This window comes from Poecilia mexicana, unplaced genomic scaffold (assembly GCF_051168715.1).
Source record: "Poecilia mexicana isolate PSO_F unplaced genomic scaffold, ASM5116871v1 scaffold_2, whole genome shotgun sequence".
Lineage (NCBI taxonomy): Eukaryota > Metazoa > Chordata > Actinopteri > Cyprinodontiformes > Poeciliidae > Poecilia > Poecilia mexicana.
In genome coordinates this window covers 18,432,221-18,451,017 of record NW_028263371.1, presented here as the reverse complement: position 1 = coordinate 18,451,017, position 18,797 = coordinate 18,432,221, and the positions used below count along the sequence as shown (strand labels likewise).

The window sequence follows — 18,797 nt, the reverse complement described above, 5'->3', positions numbered from 1 at the left end:
GGCTGCGATGAACTAAGCTGTAATAAAGCAGTCCATAACCATCTCCCTGGTTCTGTCTGACTCAGGAGATTGTTCTTGATGCTGTCCCAAGAACCATGAAAACTGACCCAAAATCACCAAAAACTGACCCAAATCCGCTTTTTTTTTTTTTACTGGGCCAGAAATACATAAACTTTTATTGGCACAACGGCTTTTACAAGCATGGAGAACAAAGCAGACAGAGTGAATAAAATGTGACACAGAGGCATAAAAAAAAACATTCTCTTCCTCCCTGTCTCCTTCTCTCCTGGTTCCGTCGGGCTCTGGGAGTCAGAGTGGCTCGTTAAGCAGCACAGAGACAGCGCTTCCACTGGGTCCTGGTCACTTCCTGCTGGATCTTTATGATCAATTAAAGACAGAGGAATAGCTGTAGAGATGTGCATTTGTGTTTTTATCAGCACAGAGAGAAATGCTGAGCTAAAGTGGATTCAAAATATTAAAAAAAAGTTAGGCCCAATGCAAAGATCTTACATCTACACATCAGTAACATGTTTTAATGACTATTAAACTCACTAAAACCACAACAACATCCAACAAACTTGTCTGCTGTCCACGTTTAAATCCCATTGACAAAATATGATCAGTGTTTGTATGATCACAAGTCAGCTGGTATGTCGCTGTTCTGCAGTATCACAAAGTTGCATTTTCAAAACCCCTGAATTTACTTTCCTTCCGGCGGTGGATTTTAAAATTCCCAATGTAAGACGAAGTAGCAGAGTGACTCTGGCTGTGCTGACCGTGGACAAACACAGCCAACTTCTTCTCCCACGCTTACAAGAGTGATAAATGGGGCCCTTAATTAACTTCCAGTCATTAAAAGCATGGTCGCTGCGTTTCCATTAACCACAGAATTGCGCAAATTGAAAATGCGAAGATAAATTTGTATTAAATTTCGGCCGTATCAAAGTAGATGTAAATTGCAACGGTAACACTGTTATCTTATCACGCGAGCCTCATGAGCAGCAGCCCGACGTAACCACTGGTGAAAACGACAAGGAAGACGACAGGAAGTGGCAGGAGGACGAAGGTATAAAAAGTTGCGTCGTACTCCTGTGTTAAATCCATATCTCTCCTGTAAAACTGCCACTACGATTTTCCCAAATTCATAGCCGCTCCCAAGTCTAAAGGGCTTGTCACTCTAATGCCTGAATAAAATTTCAGCAGAGACATTTAAAAATGCCTCCACTGAAACTTTAGGACATCTTCGTTTTTCTCTCCTTGAGCAGTTTGTCCTGCAAATGCTAAACTGCTTCTGTTTTCACGTGTGACATGTAAGAGCTGCTCTGTCATCATTCTTTCACCCAAAAATGTAGCAGCGGTGTCTGTGTACTGTCAGAAAGCTTCAGCTGTTTCCCATCAGGCAGTCAGGATAAGAGCCTTATCCTTACAAACCACTGCTGCTCAGACAGGGACAGGTCAGTGGAGTGGAGGTAGAAGTACTCAGTAATGGCTGAATAATACACACACTCTGTTTACCTGCGCATTCCCTGCTCTACACCACTGGAAGCTGTGATTTTATAGGCTCATGAAGCCACTGCCGATGCAGAAGGCCAAAGGGCTTAAAAAGTCTGTTCCCTTGTTTCTCTAAAGCACTTGAGAGAAGACAGTAATGGTTATGTTCCTGTATGGATTAATTAATTAAAATCTAGACCTCTCATTGGGAGAGACCTTATTTATTATTAACATAATTACTTTTCTTCATGATCCTGTTTTTTCATGTCAACATTGACACCAATGTCGTAAAAACGACTATGTTCATTGATAGATACATTTCAATAGATTGACAATGGATGTATGTATGTATGTATGTATGTATGTATGTATGTATGTATGTATGTATGTATGTATGGATGGATGGATGGATGGATGGATGGATGGATGGATGGATGGATGGATGTGGGGTTTAAGTTCAGTGTTAGTCTGTTTTCTTGTTCTCTGATGCTCCCAAACATATTTCTTTGCATCATCTGATCATATCATCTTACACCAGATTGATCAGGGTGTTCCTCTGCTTCAGGCTAAATGTAAAGACAATGTAAGACTGCGGTGGAATATTTCCTTGAGCTCAGTATTTTGAACCAAGGTTCTTAAAGTCTCTTGAATCTTCCCTGAGGACCTTAAGTTTTGCTATTGTTCTAAGTATATGCTGCTCTTGGAAAAAGTTATTTTTTATGCTTGCAGTCAGAAACTGCCAGCTGCAGCCAACCACGATCACTAATGAGAAGTTAATTATGACTATTGGAGAGGAAAAATAAAGCTACATCATGTTTTTATCTCAGTTAATTTGACACGTGTGGGTAATGATCATCCGTTCCTACTACTTCTCCACCTTTTCAGTTTCACATTTTCGTCCTTCACTGCTTCTTGTTGTCCACGGCCTCAAGTAGAAAGTGAACTTCTACTTTCTGTAAACATATTTCAGAGAACTTCCTTATCACCTAATCCTTTTTTTACACTCCTGCTTGTTTTGCAACGCCAACTGAGAAGCAGCCACGTTGAAGCGAACATAACCGAAGCAATTCCCCGCTGCCTGGAAATCGCTCCCCGTGCTTTATACCTTCAGAGGAAACAGACGCAGCATAAATCTTTATCAGTGCACAGTAGTGATCTCTCTTGTTCACTCTGCTTCCCGTTGTGGTGAGCTGTGGTGACGTCACGGTTGCCCGGGCAACCCAGTGAGCAAAACAGAATCCCTGTCCTCTCAAAGGGGTGGCCCCAGTCGCTGGACGGGTGCGTGCCTCCTCTCTGACCGTCAGGCTCTCACCCAGTGTACGAACAGACCTTCCCTTTTGTTCTCTTTGCATGAGTACATCACTAAACATGTGCAGCCCATTAGTGCCTGTTTCCATGCAGCCCGGCAGCAAAGAGAGCAGCTGATGAAGGAGAGAGCACATGAAAGGGAGAAGTGGGACACTTTTTTCACGTTTAGAGCCTGCTTCACAGTAAAAAGGAGTGACTGGAGGTAACGTCTTCTGCTTTTGTTCTCTAGAATAAACACTGGAACAAAAAAAAACAAACAAACAAACAAAAAAAAAAACATGATCAGCTACGGGCAGGACATAAACCAGTCCAGGGAGACACGGGTCATGATTTCTAACTGGACTTTCAGATTAACTGAACTTGAGAAAATATTACAGCACTGATCATTTCCTTGTTACATATGAAAAGAAAAAAATAGCATATTTTATCCCAGTTAAGTTCGGCACAGTTGTCTGAATCAGGAGGGACGGTGATATCTCATAGATAATGCAGAACGATTGCATCACGGCTGCTCCTCATGACTCCACGTGCTAAATTATCAAAGAAAGGGAAGAAATGCTAGCAGGCCTACATCCCACTGCATCGCCTCCTCTTTCAATCTGAATGGGTTCACAGCTTCATGGCAGGACTGTCAAGTGATTTGGTTAGGCAAGTTATAAAGCAACATGTCATGGGAAATTAGCTGAGTTGTGTCTGAAAATAGCTGACCTGCACTGTCCTCACTTCACTTCAAGGAACTTGGGTGAGTTCATTGACCAGCTTTTAGACCAGAAAATGACCATATTTAGTCAAAAGACTTATAAATATAATTTAGAATAGGGGGGCCGGGGGGAGAATATGTATTCTTCTGTTGTGTAACAGAGTGAGCTGGAGTTTCTAGTGACACCTTTTGGACTTAAGGAGTTTTAGACTGAGCTTCTGTCTACAGCAATGTGGATCAGTTTGAAGTTTCCTGCTCCAGTTAGACCTTTTATTCATTCAGTGTTTGATGAGCAAACATGATACTTTCAAAACACAGTTTGTGTTGTGTGTGGACTGGGCTGACAGAGAGGAAAGTTCTTGCTTCCTGTGGTAGAAACTACAACAGTGGAGTCATATTTACGGGTTTTTCCTCGTCTTTCTTGTTCTGAGACAATGCAAGACTCAAGAGTTTGCGGTGAAACTTTAGCCTAGCACTGCTTTAGTCATGCTCAGGACCTTCCTCTATTGAATGTTGATGTTGTTAATAATATAGCAAGCAGATTTAGGCTGCTTTCCACATGGATCCCACAGAGCAATTGGATGCAAAACCAGAAGGAAACATATTGAATATTGGACTCACTCTGTGTTGGTGGATCAGTCTGACTTTTAACTGAAGTTCATGAGCAACCAATTCAATCAAGTTTCAATTAATTGATTCCTTCAAGTTTCAGGTGCCAAAACTCTGACTGGTGTAACTTCCTAATCTGTGGGAAGGCTGCACAAAGTGTTTTTTTGCAGCAATGACAAATAATAATTACCATGGTTGAAGTTTTGTCTTGGTGCTTTTTAAACAGCTTGTTCAAAGAAGCACATCCATAACTAGGAAAAGGGGACAGAATTTATTTTCTTGCATTTTGTTTGAATGTTCCAGAAGGTCAGTTGCTGGTAATTTACACACAATTTAAACACAATCAGGATCCCTGCTCTCAAAAGAGACCCTGATTTCTTATTAAACTTTTACAATATATTAAAGATAAAGAAAGAGCTTACATTTTTAATTGGACCTCAGCAGTTTTCATGTGCTCAATCAGTCCTTCAGTTGCCTTGCTGCAGTGTCAGAAAGGAGCTACGTCTGCTCTGTGATGCTAGCAGAAGAACAATGTTTTATTTGCATAATCTGCCTGACCAGAAGAGAGCGATGTTGAATGAAGCTAAGCTTAGTGCTAACACTTTTACACAGGACATTATTAAGCGATTCATCATTGTAGTGATTCATCTGAAAATGAAATCTGAATTAGCATAATGTTAAATAAGACGTTTTGCTAGCAGCCAGGGTTATTTGCTGCCTTCCCTGACAGCTCATGTCACTGACTGCCCTGACTTCACAACTCATTTTTATCACGTCAAAGAATTCTGGCACTAAACTCCTCCTCGTGTTTTATAGTTTAATAAAATGACTTGAAAGTGTTTATCATGACAGAAGGCTTGTAAGTCAGCTAAGACAGACCTCTTTAAAAAGGCAGGTCACTGTGCATTCATTGCATCCTTTTATGACACCGAGTGTGTCAGACTGAGGGCTGAAGATAATGAAGGTAGAAGCTGACAAAACGTCAGGCGCTGAATGTGCTCAATTCATGTGCAGGAATAATAAAACATGACCGGCAGCTCTGAGCGTAACAGACAAGCAGAATTGCTTGTAAAGTTTCTAAAGTAAAGTTTGAAAGCATTGAGTAGGGCTAGCACTCATACAATCAGTACATAATCGTTCGACCCAAAGAATGATATATATATATATATATATATATATATATATATATATAAAAGTGTCATCTGCATCTGCATGTCAACAGAAATCAAACTGGGGAACGGCAAACATGAAGAATTAATTATGCCTGCTCAGTCTAATCGCACACTTATATCTAATCACCAAGCAACTAATGCCCAACCTTTCTGTCCTGGGATTAATTAAGTGCCTAATGAGAACACATTAGGTCCTACAGGGTAGGCTGGACAAAGGGAGGCTTAGAAATATTTAGATGTATTTTGTTGAAACATTTAAATGATGAACCCTGTTGGTTCAGACATTGAGTTGTTAAAAATAAAAAAAATTAAAAAAATAAGAAACTGTTAAGTGCAACAGCAGGCGCTCCAGCCTCCAGACGTGTCGATCGCTGGAAGGTTTTGAGTGGATCAATAGGAGCCAAACTGAACGTCATCAGGAGGCTGAGACCAGCACGTCCTCTCCTCACGCGCTTATCAAAAAATATTCAGTAAGATCCAAAACGTCTGTCATTTTATTAAAGACTAAATAAAATAAAATAAAATTTAACAAAACGCGTTCGAATTAATGACCCAACAGAAATAATAATCTCAGTTATTATTGTTCAACAAGGGGTTGCGCAATTTTGTGAGTTTCGGTTCCATAAACAAACAAGCAAAAAATAAAAAAATAAAAATAAGTAGCTAAATAAAATAAAATGAAATGGCGACTCAAACACCGACTCTGACGTCACGAGCATGAACAGCAGTTTAAATTAGCCAATCAACCACGGCTGTGTTCAGACGAGGGATTATTAATAATCGCAAAAATAAATGTCAAGCCTGAAAACTTAATATCGTAACGGATTGAATGTTTGAATGTTTTACCAGTGATTCTTGAGAATAGGGACAAAATGGGTTTTAATTTTCCCATTTTTTAAAATTCTTTCTCAACCTTATCTATGCAAATATGACAAATAATGTTTTAGAAATGTAAAGATGCTAAGGTACCGGCTCCCAGTTGCAACATTTTTTTTTAAATTAAATTTTTAATCGACCTGACCCAGAACTTTGTCATCACCATCTGACAAAAATAAATATATTAGTGATATTTTTACCCATTTTACAGACAAATGCTTCTCAAGGAACAAAATAAATATTATTTAAAACAAAAAACAAAAAGTCCATCTGACGGAGTTGACACAGAACTGCAGGTGGTGACAAACTAGTGAGTAAAATGAAAAACTTGATACATGTGAAGTAATTTATGTAAAATGCATTCAAATGAATTAATTGCACAATTAAGTGAGATTTGACAATAATTTCACTGAAAGAATCACAAAAACTCTGATGGAGTTGACATCTGACGGAGTTGACAAAATACCAAACTACTTCAATTTATGTTATTCTGAAGGAGGTCATATTGTAGCTCATTAGGTCCATGAAATCTTTACATTATACCAAAATTAAGCTTTTATTTCGAAAAATTTCATAAAAGTTTTGTAAATGGTCAGATATGGAGTTGACACATCATGGTTGTGACAAGCAACTTAGGAATAAAACAGAAGAAAAACTAAAGAATAACATAAACTAACCAGAGCTAACTAGCCCTCTTAGCAAAGGAAGAGAAAAGACGACGTCATGGGGTCCTCAGAAGTTCTGGTGCCCCCCAATAATGCCTGATTTTTTTTTTTTACATTCTTTTCATGTCTGACGGTGTTGACAAAAACTAGGGACAAATTTCAACGGAGTTGGGAAATATCTAAAAATTATTTTTAATTCAATTTATCGATACTTTTAAAATTATTTATATGACTACTTATACTTAATTGTCTCATTATATAATTTTAGGATTTCTTGTTTTAGACTATTATAATGTGTTGATTTCTGCTCCTGGACAAGGGCTTTTACAGGCATCATCCACCGACTACAATGTTTAAAATAAAAAAAAAATATTCAGCAAACACCAGGAAAATATACATTGTTGTGCTCACATGACCCAAGTTAGTTTAGTCAGATATTTGAAAAAATAATATTTTATTCAAATTTTGTGCTTTATCCATAGGACCTGCTTTGTCCATATCCTCAAGAATCACTGTTACATTTTAACGTATCTCTGCTCAACTTGCGGGGATCAACAGGCGGTTGCCACGGCAACGCTTTAGAGAAGAGAGTGAAAAAGGTAGGAGTGGTTTTGAGTTGGTCACCTGTTCGAGTCGTTTAACTCGTGTTCACCTTTGTCATGGCGCACTGCAACCACTGTAATTTCTGAACTTTCCGTAAAGGACAAAAGTTGGACTAATTACCTCGTTCGTTTGCAAGTATTCGGCATTCAAACATCAAATTGGACGAATATATTTCATGAAGTATTTAACAAACAAATGGCTCCTGCTACCGCGGTAATTATGTGAGCTTAAATTAGTTGTCTGATATTTAAAAAATAATAGTTTTGGTGCTCTCTGGCATCCTGCTTTGAGCACAGAGACACAGAGATACTTTACTTTTCCTCTATCAAAAGTGCTATTGATTTTCGTCTCTTATTTAGTGGAAATATTGATGTTTCAAAATGAAAAGCTTTTTTCAACCTACAAAATGAGGAGCTGACATTCACAAAATAAATTACAGTTCAACATCTGGTTTGAGGTGATTCCTCTCGAACCTGTTGGATGAAAAATATCCCAACTTCAGAAGATGAGCTTTAACCTAACAGAGCTCTGAGGTTCCTCCCATCTGTCTGTAATTTGTCATATTGAGGTCATCAAACCAAATGTCAGATCTACCATAACTGACTGACAACTGCTGGCCTCAGGTTTGCAACCAGTTGCTGACTGAGAAACCAGTAACCTGCTCCCAGTGTCAGAATCTCACTGAGGAAAAAACTGGATTAGTTTTTCTATCCCTTTAATATTTCTGCTTTAGCTGATATATATTCCCATATAAAATAAGTCAATATATTTTTTATTACAAGTTTTATATCTTCGTGTCATGAGGTGTCATGAGGTAGATTTCAGCCAGCTGATGAGAGAAAACGTAGATCTTGTTCTCACAAAGTTTGGGCCCCTGTGCAACACTCATTTTTTTGTTAATTAGTGTTAATGTAGAGGCTGAGTTGACTTAGTGATGATGTTAGGATCTTTGGTTGTTTTGGTATTTTCATTGTTTCATTCTTGATCATTTTTTTATTTCTTAGTTTCAGCCATGTTTCTATTTTACTTTAATCAGTCCTTCCTTAGTGATTCTACTTTCATACGTTTGTTTCTTGTGCCTAATTATTCTTTGTTGCTCTATTTTAATTGTGTCGTAGGTCTAGTTGTTCTTTCATGTTAGATTTATTTCCTAGTCTCCTGTGTACTCTCCCTCACCCCCTGTGCCACTTTCTGCTCTCTCCCCTCACACCTGCAACCCGTTTCAAATCAGTCATCTGTTTCCTGTTCAGTATACTGACCAAACTCCCGCATATACATACAACTCATTCTCAGCTCCTCCTTGCTGGTTCCTCCCATCTAATCCTGTTTAATCCGGTCTAGCCCCTTGTTCCTGTTATTTTTGTTCTGCTCTGGCTCCTTGTGTTCTCCATGGTTGTTAGTGGTAAATTTTTGTCTTTTTCATTCTTCATTAAAACTTCAACATGTACTCTACATCCTAGCACTCACCATGACCGTTTATTATGGAATATAAGTTGTGATATAGAATAATTCAGTGTAGATTTCCAAAACAAGCTCTGTTAGGGAGGAGGAACATGGCTCAAGTTTGACTAGTTTAGGTTTTTAAACTTCTGATCTAAGAGTTTGAAATTATAGTCTGTTTATTCAGTTTGGTGCTGGTCAGCTTAATATGCGGCTGTGATCAGCTGCATATTAAAGTCAGCAATAATTTGTGTATGTTTTTCCTTGTGCTTCCAAATAGTTTGTGCTTGGTCACTCTCCTCCGCCAGACACACAAAATGTTGCCAGGGTCTAAAACCATTTCAGGTTCTCTGGTGTTTATGCTGCAGAGGCTGACGGCCAATCTGCAGCGTTAGCCACCTCCAACAAAACACGGCAACTAAGGAAGGACTTCCTTTCTTTCTTCAATATAAGAAACCCAATTACAACAAAGACACATTGTGTCAAGCTTGTAGTACTTACCTTTAAACCAGGGCTCATAGCCAGATGGAACGGCGCTTATTGAGAAAAATGAGATGTTTCACAGCCTAAATCCTAATTCTGTTACTTGATCTTGTGACCTTCAGTCCCATGAGGTGCATTCAGTCTCTTTTCTCATTACTTAGTTTAAAGGGGCAGTATTATGTAAAATCGACTTTCATGAGGCTTGCATCATATTATTCCCTCATGAAAAACATACCTGGAGTGTTGCCTTGATTCGTTCATGCATGTTTGAGAAATCTTCCAATCTCCCATGGCAACCACTCAGCTGTGCTGAACACCTGAGTGGATCTAGTTCCTCCTCAGAGCTGCAGTTTCCCCAGCTTCTGAGCTTCTGCCCCCGCAACTCCTCCACGCAGCTCCTTCAGACTAGCCAGCAGCAATTAGCAAACACCTGGTGGAACATCTGGTGAGCTAATCGTGGGAGCTACTTCTCAGTGCAATGCTGTTAAAAACGTTGTTAAAGGGTTAACAGAGGAGCTATGTTGTGTTGACTTCCTGAAGGTGGAGCTTCAGACAGAGCAGGAGCTTTTAAAGAGGCAGAGGCCCAATTTCTAGGCGTCAAATTTCTTTTAAGTTGTGTTTGATATTTACAATATTTTTATAACAACTGAAGGTAAAATAGTTACTAGATTGTGCAATAGAATGACAGTATGTACCTGAAAAATACATAATACTGCCCTGTGCCACATAAAAATAGTTTTAAATGTAACTGGAAAAAAAAAAACATGAAAACGGAGAAATAACTGAAGAGCCTTTAACAATATACTGTGTGTAAAATCATCTAGAACTGTTCAGGTATGTTTAATTTCTTTAAATGAAATGTGTTACATGTTCTCATCAGAAGGAATTGGACACATAAAGACTGAGCCTCCGTTTACATTACAAATTCTTGCACTGTATTTATTCCCTTCATTAAATTCACACAATTCTTTTCCTCTCTGCAATTCCAAATGTACTTCTTATTTGTTTGTTTTTTTCTTTTTGGTGACAATCTGCGCTCGGATCAGTTAGAGATAACATTTTTCCGACCATATTTGCCTCAGCTGAGACGTGTTTCTAAAAATAACGTGCTGTTATTCCCCTGGTGGATGCGACTTAGTCACCCATGCTTTTATCTCCTCCCACTTGGAACTGCTCGTACTTTGGCATCGGTCGAAACTCCTCCTACTTCCAATTAAGAGAGAAAACACCGGGCCCAGATGGGTCAGGGCGCTGAGGTCCATCCTGTCGGCCATCTTCTCTCTGGGAACCTGAGGCTCTCACAGGGGGCTGATGGCTTTGGACGTCAGCTCCTTCTATTAATTTGCAGATATTTTTGACTTATCACAGCAGCAGAAACAGAGGAAGAATTAATAACAGTCGTGACAAATCTCTTCTATTAACTTCCCAGTAAATGACTCCTGTGAGGGTGATGTGTGTGCAGCCAGTAAGATTGCGCAGTAACACTTGGGTTTTTCTCCTACTTTTACATGTTCTCAGAAGCAGCCCTGGTTATCTGCCTCTAATAGTTTGGTCTCTCACATTTAAATTCATCTTTTTCCTCTGTTTACTCCTGTATTTTGACTCTGTTTTTGCTGTAGTTGTCATTCTTCCTGCTCTATATTTTTGAAAGCTGCTGAAAAATTGGAGCAGCTGTTTTCTGATTACTTAATGAAAAACGAGCAAAAGGAAACTTAAAATTAAAAATAAACATATCAGAGACACAGGGAACCTAAAACACATAAAACACATTTTTTTCAACATGCTAACAAACACGACAAAGACAAGAAAGTGAGAGCAAGTGACGCACCCGTGCAAAAAAAGCACTTTTATTTTCTTTCGACACATTACTACACGTCCAGTGCTCCAGGAGTCACAGCCCCAATTATTATAATTCATATCTAGGATGTGTGAAGCACCTGTAACGAGACACCAAAGAGCTCTCAATGAACAAATGACAGGCAGCCTGAGGGCATCAAAGAGATGCAAAGTGGGATGCAAAACAACAAAACAACCGCAGGAAGATGTATTACAATGAAAATGAGATAAGAAGCGACTAAAATAGGACAGAGCTGTAATAAAGAGATTCAAAGATACCACAAAGATGAAAATCTCACTAGTAATGCAAATGCAAAACCACCAACTAAGGCGAGTGCAAATACTGAGACTGTCTGTGGTTACAGTATGATGAGGAGGTAGACTTTTACATCTCTGTCTACCATATGTCATGTGCATACAACAGTGTGCGCTTGTTTACGCTGTCATCAGAGTCCATCTGTAAATATGAAATATGTGGAAATGATAAGTTAGACACAATGCTTCATTGTTTGGTCTTTTATCTGTTCTCCTGTTTTTAGATCCTGTCCTCAGTTTGTTTTCCTCTCTTCATCGTCCACATCTATCTGAACTGGGATCAGCTTTTTACAGCCTTCTAGTCTGCTTTTGTCTCTTTCCTGTTTCCTTTTCTAAAATATGAGCAATCTTTACTAAGGAGTGTTTTCTTCATTCTTTTGTGGCCCCTGCTCCAGGTCGGCCCGGCTGGGAACCGTTTATCCTCTGAGCGATGAGGAGTAATTACACACCGATGAATCTGTGGACCTGCGCCTAACTGGACTTTATTATCTCAGCTGCAGTGATACAAGGAACCTGAAGCCAACATATTTTTTATTTTTTTTTTACATTTTGGTAATCGATGCCAACCTAAAAGGAGCGGACCTTCAGCTTCAACCCCCATCTGTCTTTTTGACCTCCTGTGAACTGTAAAACGGCAGGGATGATATCAGAGAACTTCTCATTTGTCTTTTTACCCAACTCGATACAAGGATAACCATCACCCCTCCACCCTCAGACCCATAAAGAGCTGCTGTGAGGAAGCATGGGAGAAATGAACTGGGAGTGTCTGAGCCCGGCAGAGTTCAGCCAGCTGCAGCAGTACACCGAGTGTAAGTCTCAGTCTACTCTTTGATTCATAAAAGCTGCAGGATGTCACTTTTACAAGAAAGATACATATTCGTTAAAACTGTCAGGCCGCACAGTTGCTGCAGTTACCTTGGTTGTTTCTGGTGAGCCCTCCCAGTGCTAACCAGCCTCGATTATAACCTGACTGTGGCTGGTTGTTTTTTGCTCAGGAGCGGCGTGTTTCTTCAGACAGCAACAGTAAGTCAGGGAGGAAATGGAGAACTTTTCACGAATCATCTGTCTCATATTATACTGTCACAACACGGTGACAGTTTTAACATAAAGGTTAAGACATTTTTTAAAATAAAAGTTACATACTGCAGCTTTAAAGAGATTTTATTTCACTGACTTTGATCATTTTTATCATTTAATGTATGTAATCTCATCACCTGTTCTAGTGTCCATGTTTCCCCACATGTAAGTGAAACGTGAAGAGATTATGACGCAGAACAGATTTGATTGGATAGTTTGTTTTTACAGTGAACTGGTAGAGTGAGAAACCCAGCAGTTTATTACTATTATTATTATTATTATTATTATTATTACTACTACTACCATTCAGCACTACTTTTTTGTTGTATCACATGTCATTAAACGTCTGCTTTTGTTTATGTATTTAAAACCTGTTTGAATTGATGCTCAGCCCTGAAAGTCACCACGCTGTTGATAAAAAAAAAAAAAAAAACTTCTTTCTTTCCTTCACTAATCTTAGATTTTCTGATTGGATGTGATTGCTGCACCTGTGTTGACATATGAATTAAGCCCTTTCAGGTTTTGATTACATCCAGGTATTTTGAATTGGAGCGTGCCTCAGGACACCGCTTATCAGCCTGCTGGATGAGTCTGTGGCTTTCACTGTCTATGCTGTCTGCAGCATTTGTTAGTCAAAGCAGCATCTGTCCATGTGCTGCTGTTGGATGATAGACAGAGTCACGCAAGCTTCCTGCTCAAGAAATACATTGTTGTGCGCAAATTGTAGCTTTGCAGACTCAAGAAAACAAAAATATTGGATTAGATGCCTTGGAGAAGTATTCATACAGGTTGAGCTTTTCCACATCTTGTCCAGTTACAACCTGAAACGTTAGTGTGTTTTATTAGGGTTTTTAATGTGACAGACCAACAAAAAGTACAGCATAACATTGAATTTGAAACAAAATGAGACAAAAAAATCTATAATTGTAATTAAAAATCTGAAAAGTGTAACACTAAAAAGTGCAGTCACAAAAAAAATCTGGTGATATCTGAACAGAACAGCTTCTACCACCTCTGATGTCTTATGGCTTTTTGTTAACAATGGCTTTCTTCTGGCCATTGTTTATTGTCTAGGTAGTTTCTGATGGGAATCAGTTTTGCTGTATTTTATTTTATAAGCTGCAGGATGTAACTTGTGTTTTTACATATTTGTTAACACTGTCTCTTTGTGGTAACAGTGTAGTACGAGACAGATAATCTGGGGAAAAATCGAGCTCTTCTGCCTTCTCCCTGTGCTAAGTACACCGATAAGTCAGAAACAACCAATCATAGCCAGGAGGAGAGTCTTCGTGCTGTCAATCAGCTTGTGTATGCACAACTCACTCACTCTCCCTTGCTAAGGCTAGTTAGCAGGGCCACTGATGATGGCAGATTAATAGCTTCCTGGAACGATAAATGGTTTCTCCGTGTACCATTATTGACAACACTAAGACCCTCCTGGCTCTCATCGGCTGTTTTTGACTGCAGATCGCAGCGGTAGATATATCAACACTTTTAATAAATAAGTAAAATAAATAAATAAATAAACATGTAACAAAAATAATAATATATATATTTTAATGACCTTACTGCAGCCAGAATGAGTGGAATTGAATAAATTTGCATGTTTAACTTCTCAGATTTGCAAACGGGTTTTTGTTTATATTATTATTTTACCATCGCATGTATAAAAACTACAAAATGTTGTATGAATGAAGGAAGGAACAAATTAAACCACAAAGACAGCAGAGTCCAAATACCCAGGTCTGGCAACATGTCTATATCTCAGGTTTTTGAAAATGCTGAACAGCTGCAGCTACCCAGATGAATGAGGAGAAGATAGCATGGCTCCTCTGATGTTCCATGTTCTAGATTTCTGTCGCCCTGGTGGTGGCAGAAAAGGCAGACTTTGCTTCCAGCGTGTAAAACGACAGCCAACTAGCAAAGATGCTTAGCTAGTTCTGGTTAGCTAGTTGGTTCTAATGGTGGATAATGGTCTGTTTGTGCTGTGTAATTGTTTGACACATGATCATAGGAGGAGATCATTATGGTTAATGTTCTGGACAGACGCTGTGTGTGTGTGTGTGACTGTAGGATTAGCATATAAAAGTGAGAGGGACACAATGTCCCCTCTGGCTAACCGGGGGGTGACTCAGCAGTTTGCCTCATCTGATGTTCCTGTTTATCAGGGGGACTCATTAAAGAGGATGCATCTTTACTCCGTTTTATTCAGAGACCACTCTGATTGAGATGATAAGCACTCCTCTGCCATGAAGAGAAAAATAATAATTAGCTTCTCTCTGCTCTCATCCTCAGACTCCACAAAGAACCTGAAGGATGTTCTGGAGGAGTTCCGCGAAGGAGGAGTTCTTTCCAAATACAATCCAGCACAGGTGGGTCTCCACAAGTTGTTGCTTCATTTTTTCCCATTCCGACACACAAAAATTGACATTTTACTGCAGAAAACGCAGTTCATTAAAATGCTCAGTCATCCATCCCATATTCAGTTGAAGACAAACCCTCAGAAGCAACTGTTGATGTCAGCAGATCAGCACTGATCTGCTGGACTCTAACTGGAAATCATACTGAGGAAAAAATATTGTCTCATTAGAGTCAGACTTTTTTTTTTGTAGATTGTCATTTTATAAAACAGAAGTTTTATCCTGTACAGTATGTGCATGTGTCTGCAAATATGGTGACCTACTGGTGACTCAAGCCAAAGCAATCATCAAATTATTGTTCCTTTGATCCGTTGACCTCTGGCCCACTCCAATGGATTAGTCTCACAGATAAAAGCTGCTTGACTTGACAGATACCTGGATGAGTCTGCAGCTCCTGGGCTCGAGGTCCGGCTTCTTGAAAGTTTTTGATTGGAGTGTTTTGGAGCAGGAATGCATCCAAAGGTTTTAGGAAAACAGCCTTCAAGGACTGGAGTTGTTGATGACTGGAATACACTCTTAGATCTGCTGTATCTGAATAAAAAAACTCATCAGAATTTGTTTCAATCTGTATGTGATTCATGTCTATTTCCTGTCAAAGCCTTCTCAACATTTCAGTTAAAACCAATAGTCTGACTTGAGATCTGGCACCATAGAGGTTAACTTTCTGAGACCCCACCACTACCTGGCACCACAGTAAGTGGCCTCCATGGGAGACTCAAAACAAAGAAGGAAGATTTTATAGTATCCTGGAGAGAACTGGGCGTGTCATTAGTTGAAAAGATTCATGTTTTAAAAATGATTTTGATCCAACAAGTGAACTATTTTAGATATCGCCCACTTCAATGTCAAAGAAACTCATCGAAGCACTGGATCACTTCCTGTGGACAAATAAAAACAGGACAAAGTTGTACGCCGCAACAGGGCTGGCTTTTCCAAATGTTGAATAGCATCACACTGCTTCTTTGCTAAAACCAATTATCTAAATTACATTCTAAGACAGGGGAAACTCCAAACTGAGTTGAAAATGAGCAAGCACTCCCAAGAAAGACTTTTATATCCCAAACAGGGGGGGGGGGGAATCCACAAAACCCACAATTACTATTTACCAGAGAAAGTTGGGGGTGGGCATCAAGCCTTACCAAAGTCTCCCCTCTGGAGTAATAAGTTAGTGAATGTGGGGCGAAAGACATTATACAGCACAACATACATTTACAGGATGATGAAGAAATGAGTCAAGCTGGTTGATAAATGAGGAATATTTGGTTCAAAATCTGCCCCATGTACAAAGGAAGAGGATGATTGAATTAGAAGGAAACTTTCATGGGGAGGTAGACATGACAGAGAGCTGGACTCTGTTGGTACCTTCAATGTAACCTGCACCTTTCTGCCGGAATATTAAAATCAATATTTTCTGTGTAAAGCTGCATACAAGGAAGAAACTGGGCATCCTGGAGAAGGAGACAGAAATTTAACTCCTGCTTGTGTCTTAATCTGAACCTGTTACTTTCTTCTCTTGTGCTGTTTGCTTTGTTTTCTTTTCTGACATATCAGAAATTTCCATTAAATAAGACGTGAAATTAAAATCACACGTGAATAAGCTTGTTCACGTGATAAGTCATTCAAAATTACAGCAGTAACAGATGTAAACAGTTACATGGTATATATTCATAATTCAGCCGTGGTGCTAGCGCTCGTCCTCTGTCAGCCAATCAGAGGAGACGTCGGCGTCTTATTCAGGCGTTACAGCAACAAGCCCCGCCTACTTGGGAGCGGCTACGTACGTGATGTTTTTTGGCATTTCAATAAAAACTTTTTACCGAAAGATGTGAGTTTTATTTTTAATTGGTGTGTTTCCATCAAGCAAATTTATTTTCAGAATTTCATTTGGCGCAATTCTATGGTTAAGGAAACGCAGTTAGTGAAGTAAAAGACTCGTTACTAGTTGGTGCAAATGCACCAATCAGACTTACCAGACCGTAAGCTTCGGGCGTGATTACTTTTTCCATTTAGGACGCGGTTGATCTGCATTAACGTTCATCACATAAGAACTGAAATAATCATTCAACACAGCTTGTTGCGATAAAAATGCAGAAACATGGCGGCGGCCTTCTAACTGCTCCCGTTGACTTTTTCACACCGAAAAGGTCTGTGCATCTGTGCCAAACTGAAACAGATTAAATGAAGCATGTAAATGCGTCGTAGCGACCCCCTGGGAAATATTTACAGACTGGCAGCCATGTGTAAAAGTCCACTCACACGGAAAAGGTTAGACCCAGACATAAACACATTTTCCAGAGGGACTACGTTTTCACAATTGCATCTGGGTACACTTAGGTTCTAAGACATCTAAGGTAGTTGTGAATGCGTGTGTGTGTGTGTTTGCGGTGGCATGCTGGAGTTATTTCTCTGAACCCACAGTGCTTCTTCATGATGGACAGCACATTACTGCCTCCTGGTTTGCTTGACCAAATAAGGAGAAAGCAGAGATATGAATAACGGCTGGCAGAGCGCTGCAGCTCATGGGGTCAGGTCAGCGGGAGGAGCATCATCACCACTGTGTGTCCTTCTGTGACGGGTGTCACTTACAGCTCGTCCTGAACTTGTTATGTAATAGAGATTTATGTAGGCGCGTGTAAAATGAAAGCAAGAAGTAGAAGTGAGGGTTACTCAGCATGTCATCTTTCACTGAAATCATGCAAATGATCTGTTCATCACCAGGTTATGAAATCATTTTTAATTTAACCTGAAGTATAAAAAACTTTCAACAGATTCCACTATGCACAATGTTGATGAACAACAGGGGAACTGTGTGTGGGAGAAACTAAGTACACCCCCGTGGCTGATTGTTGAACCATATTTAAGGGGCATTTCCAACTTTTCCTAAGATCATTTAACTCCCACTGGAGCTTTGAGGTCAAGGTGAGGTCTAGACTGGTGTGTTTGGGATCGTTTTTCTGTTCATGACAGGATTTTAGCCAAGCTTCTAACTTGGGCTGGACGATACGTCTGTGCAGCCCGATAATTGTTCGTTATTCAGTTACTTGTTTTAAATATCTAAAATACCAAACTGCAAAACTAGTGGCATGATGTATCCACAGTTTTCACTGCACACTGTAGTTTATTCTTCAGCAGTCATGAGGCATGGTGACCTTCCTTAGGTTTGGTGGCGTCATTGTGCAGACATCTTTGTGTAAAGGAAACAAATTGAAGTTCATCTTAATTTTTGTTGTCAGAGCATTCTCTAAATGTTTCTCAACACTTTGGATTAATATATGGCCTGCTTCCTTTTATTGTAGCAGCACATATATTAATATATTGCGATATTTACCAAGACTCTCTCAAATTCTTGATACTTAGCTTTCGAGCTAAGATTAAAAAAAAACATCTTTTTGTCTTAGATATTAAAAGTACAAGCATCACAACTGGAAAACAGTTGGAATTTCATTTCATGCTTTGCTGGTCATGATTTTTGTGGCTCTAACATTTTTTTTGTAGCCTTGAGTTTAGAGCATCACCATGACCATACACACCATCTCCGCCACACACACCATCACCAAATGGAAACTCATAGACAGTAGTGTGGTTGCCAGGATCAGCTGGTTAAGAATGCATCAGTCTACATGAGCTGTCCAAGTCAAGATGCAAATGTCCTCTTTTCATATCTATCAATCTTGGTTAAACATATCTACATTTAGATAGATATGCAACATCTAAAAGCTCAATTTAGAAATCTAAAAACCTTCCACTTTCATACTAAATATTATCCCAGACCTCTTACGCTAACATAAGTTTTGCCACAACG

The 18,797-nt window shown here is 39.3% G+C and overlaps 1 protein-coding gene across 1 annotated transcript in view; it reads left to right on the top strand.

Annotated features, from left to right (window-relative positions):
- Positions 1 to 18,797, top strand: part of dgkg (diacylglycerol kinase, gamma) — a 107,938-nt gene that overhangs the window by 11,607 nt on the left and 77,534 nt on the right. Inside the window, exons 2-3 of the mRNA XM_088012334.1 lie at positions 11,894 to 12,307; positions 14,871 to 14,947. Coding sequence (XP_087868460.1) covers positions 12,241 to 12,307; positions 14,871 to 14,947 — 144 coding nt within the window. The 5' untranslated portion in view covers positions 11,894 to 12,240. The remainder of the gene's footprint in view (positions 1 to 11,893; positions 12,308 to 14,870; positions 14,948 to 18,797) is intronic.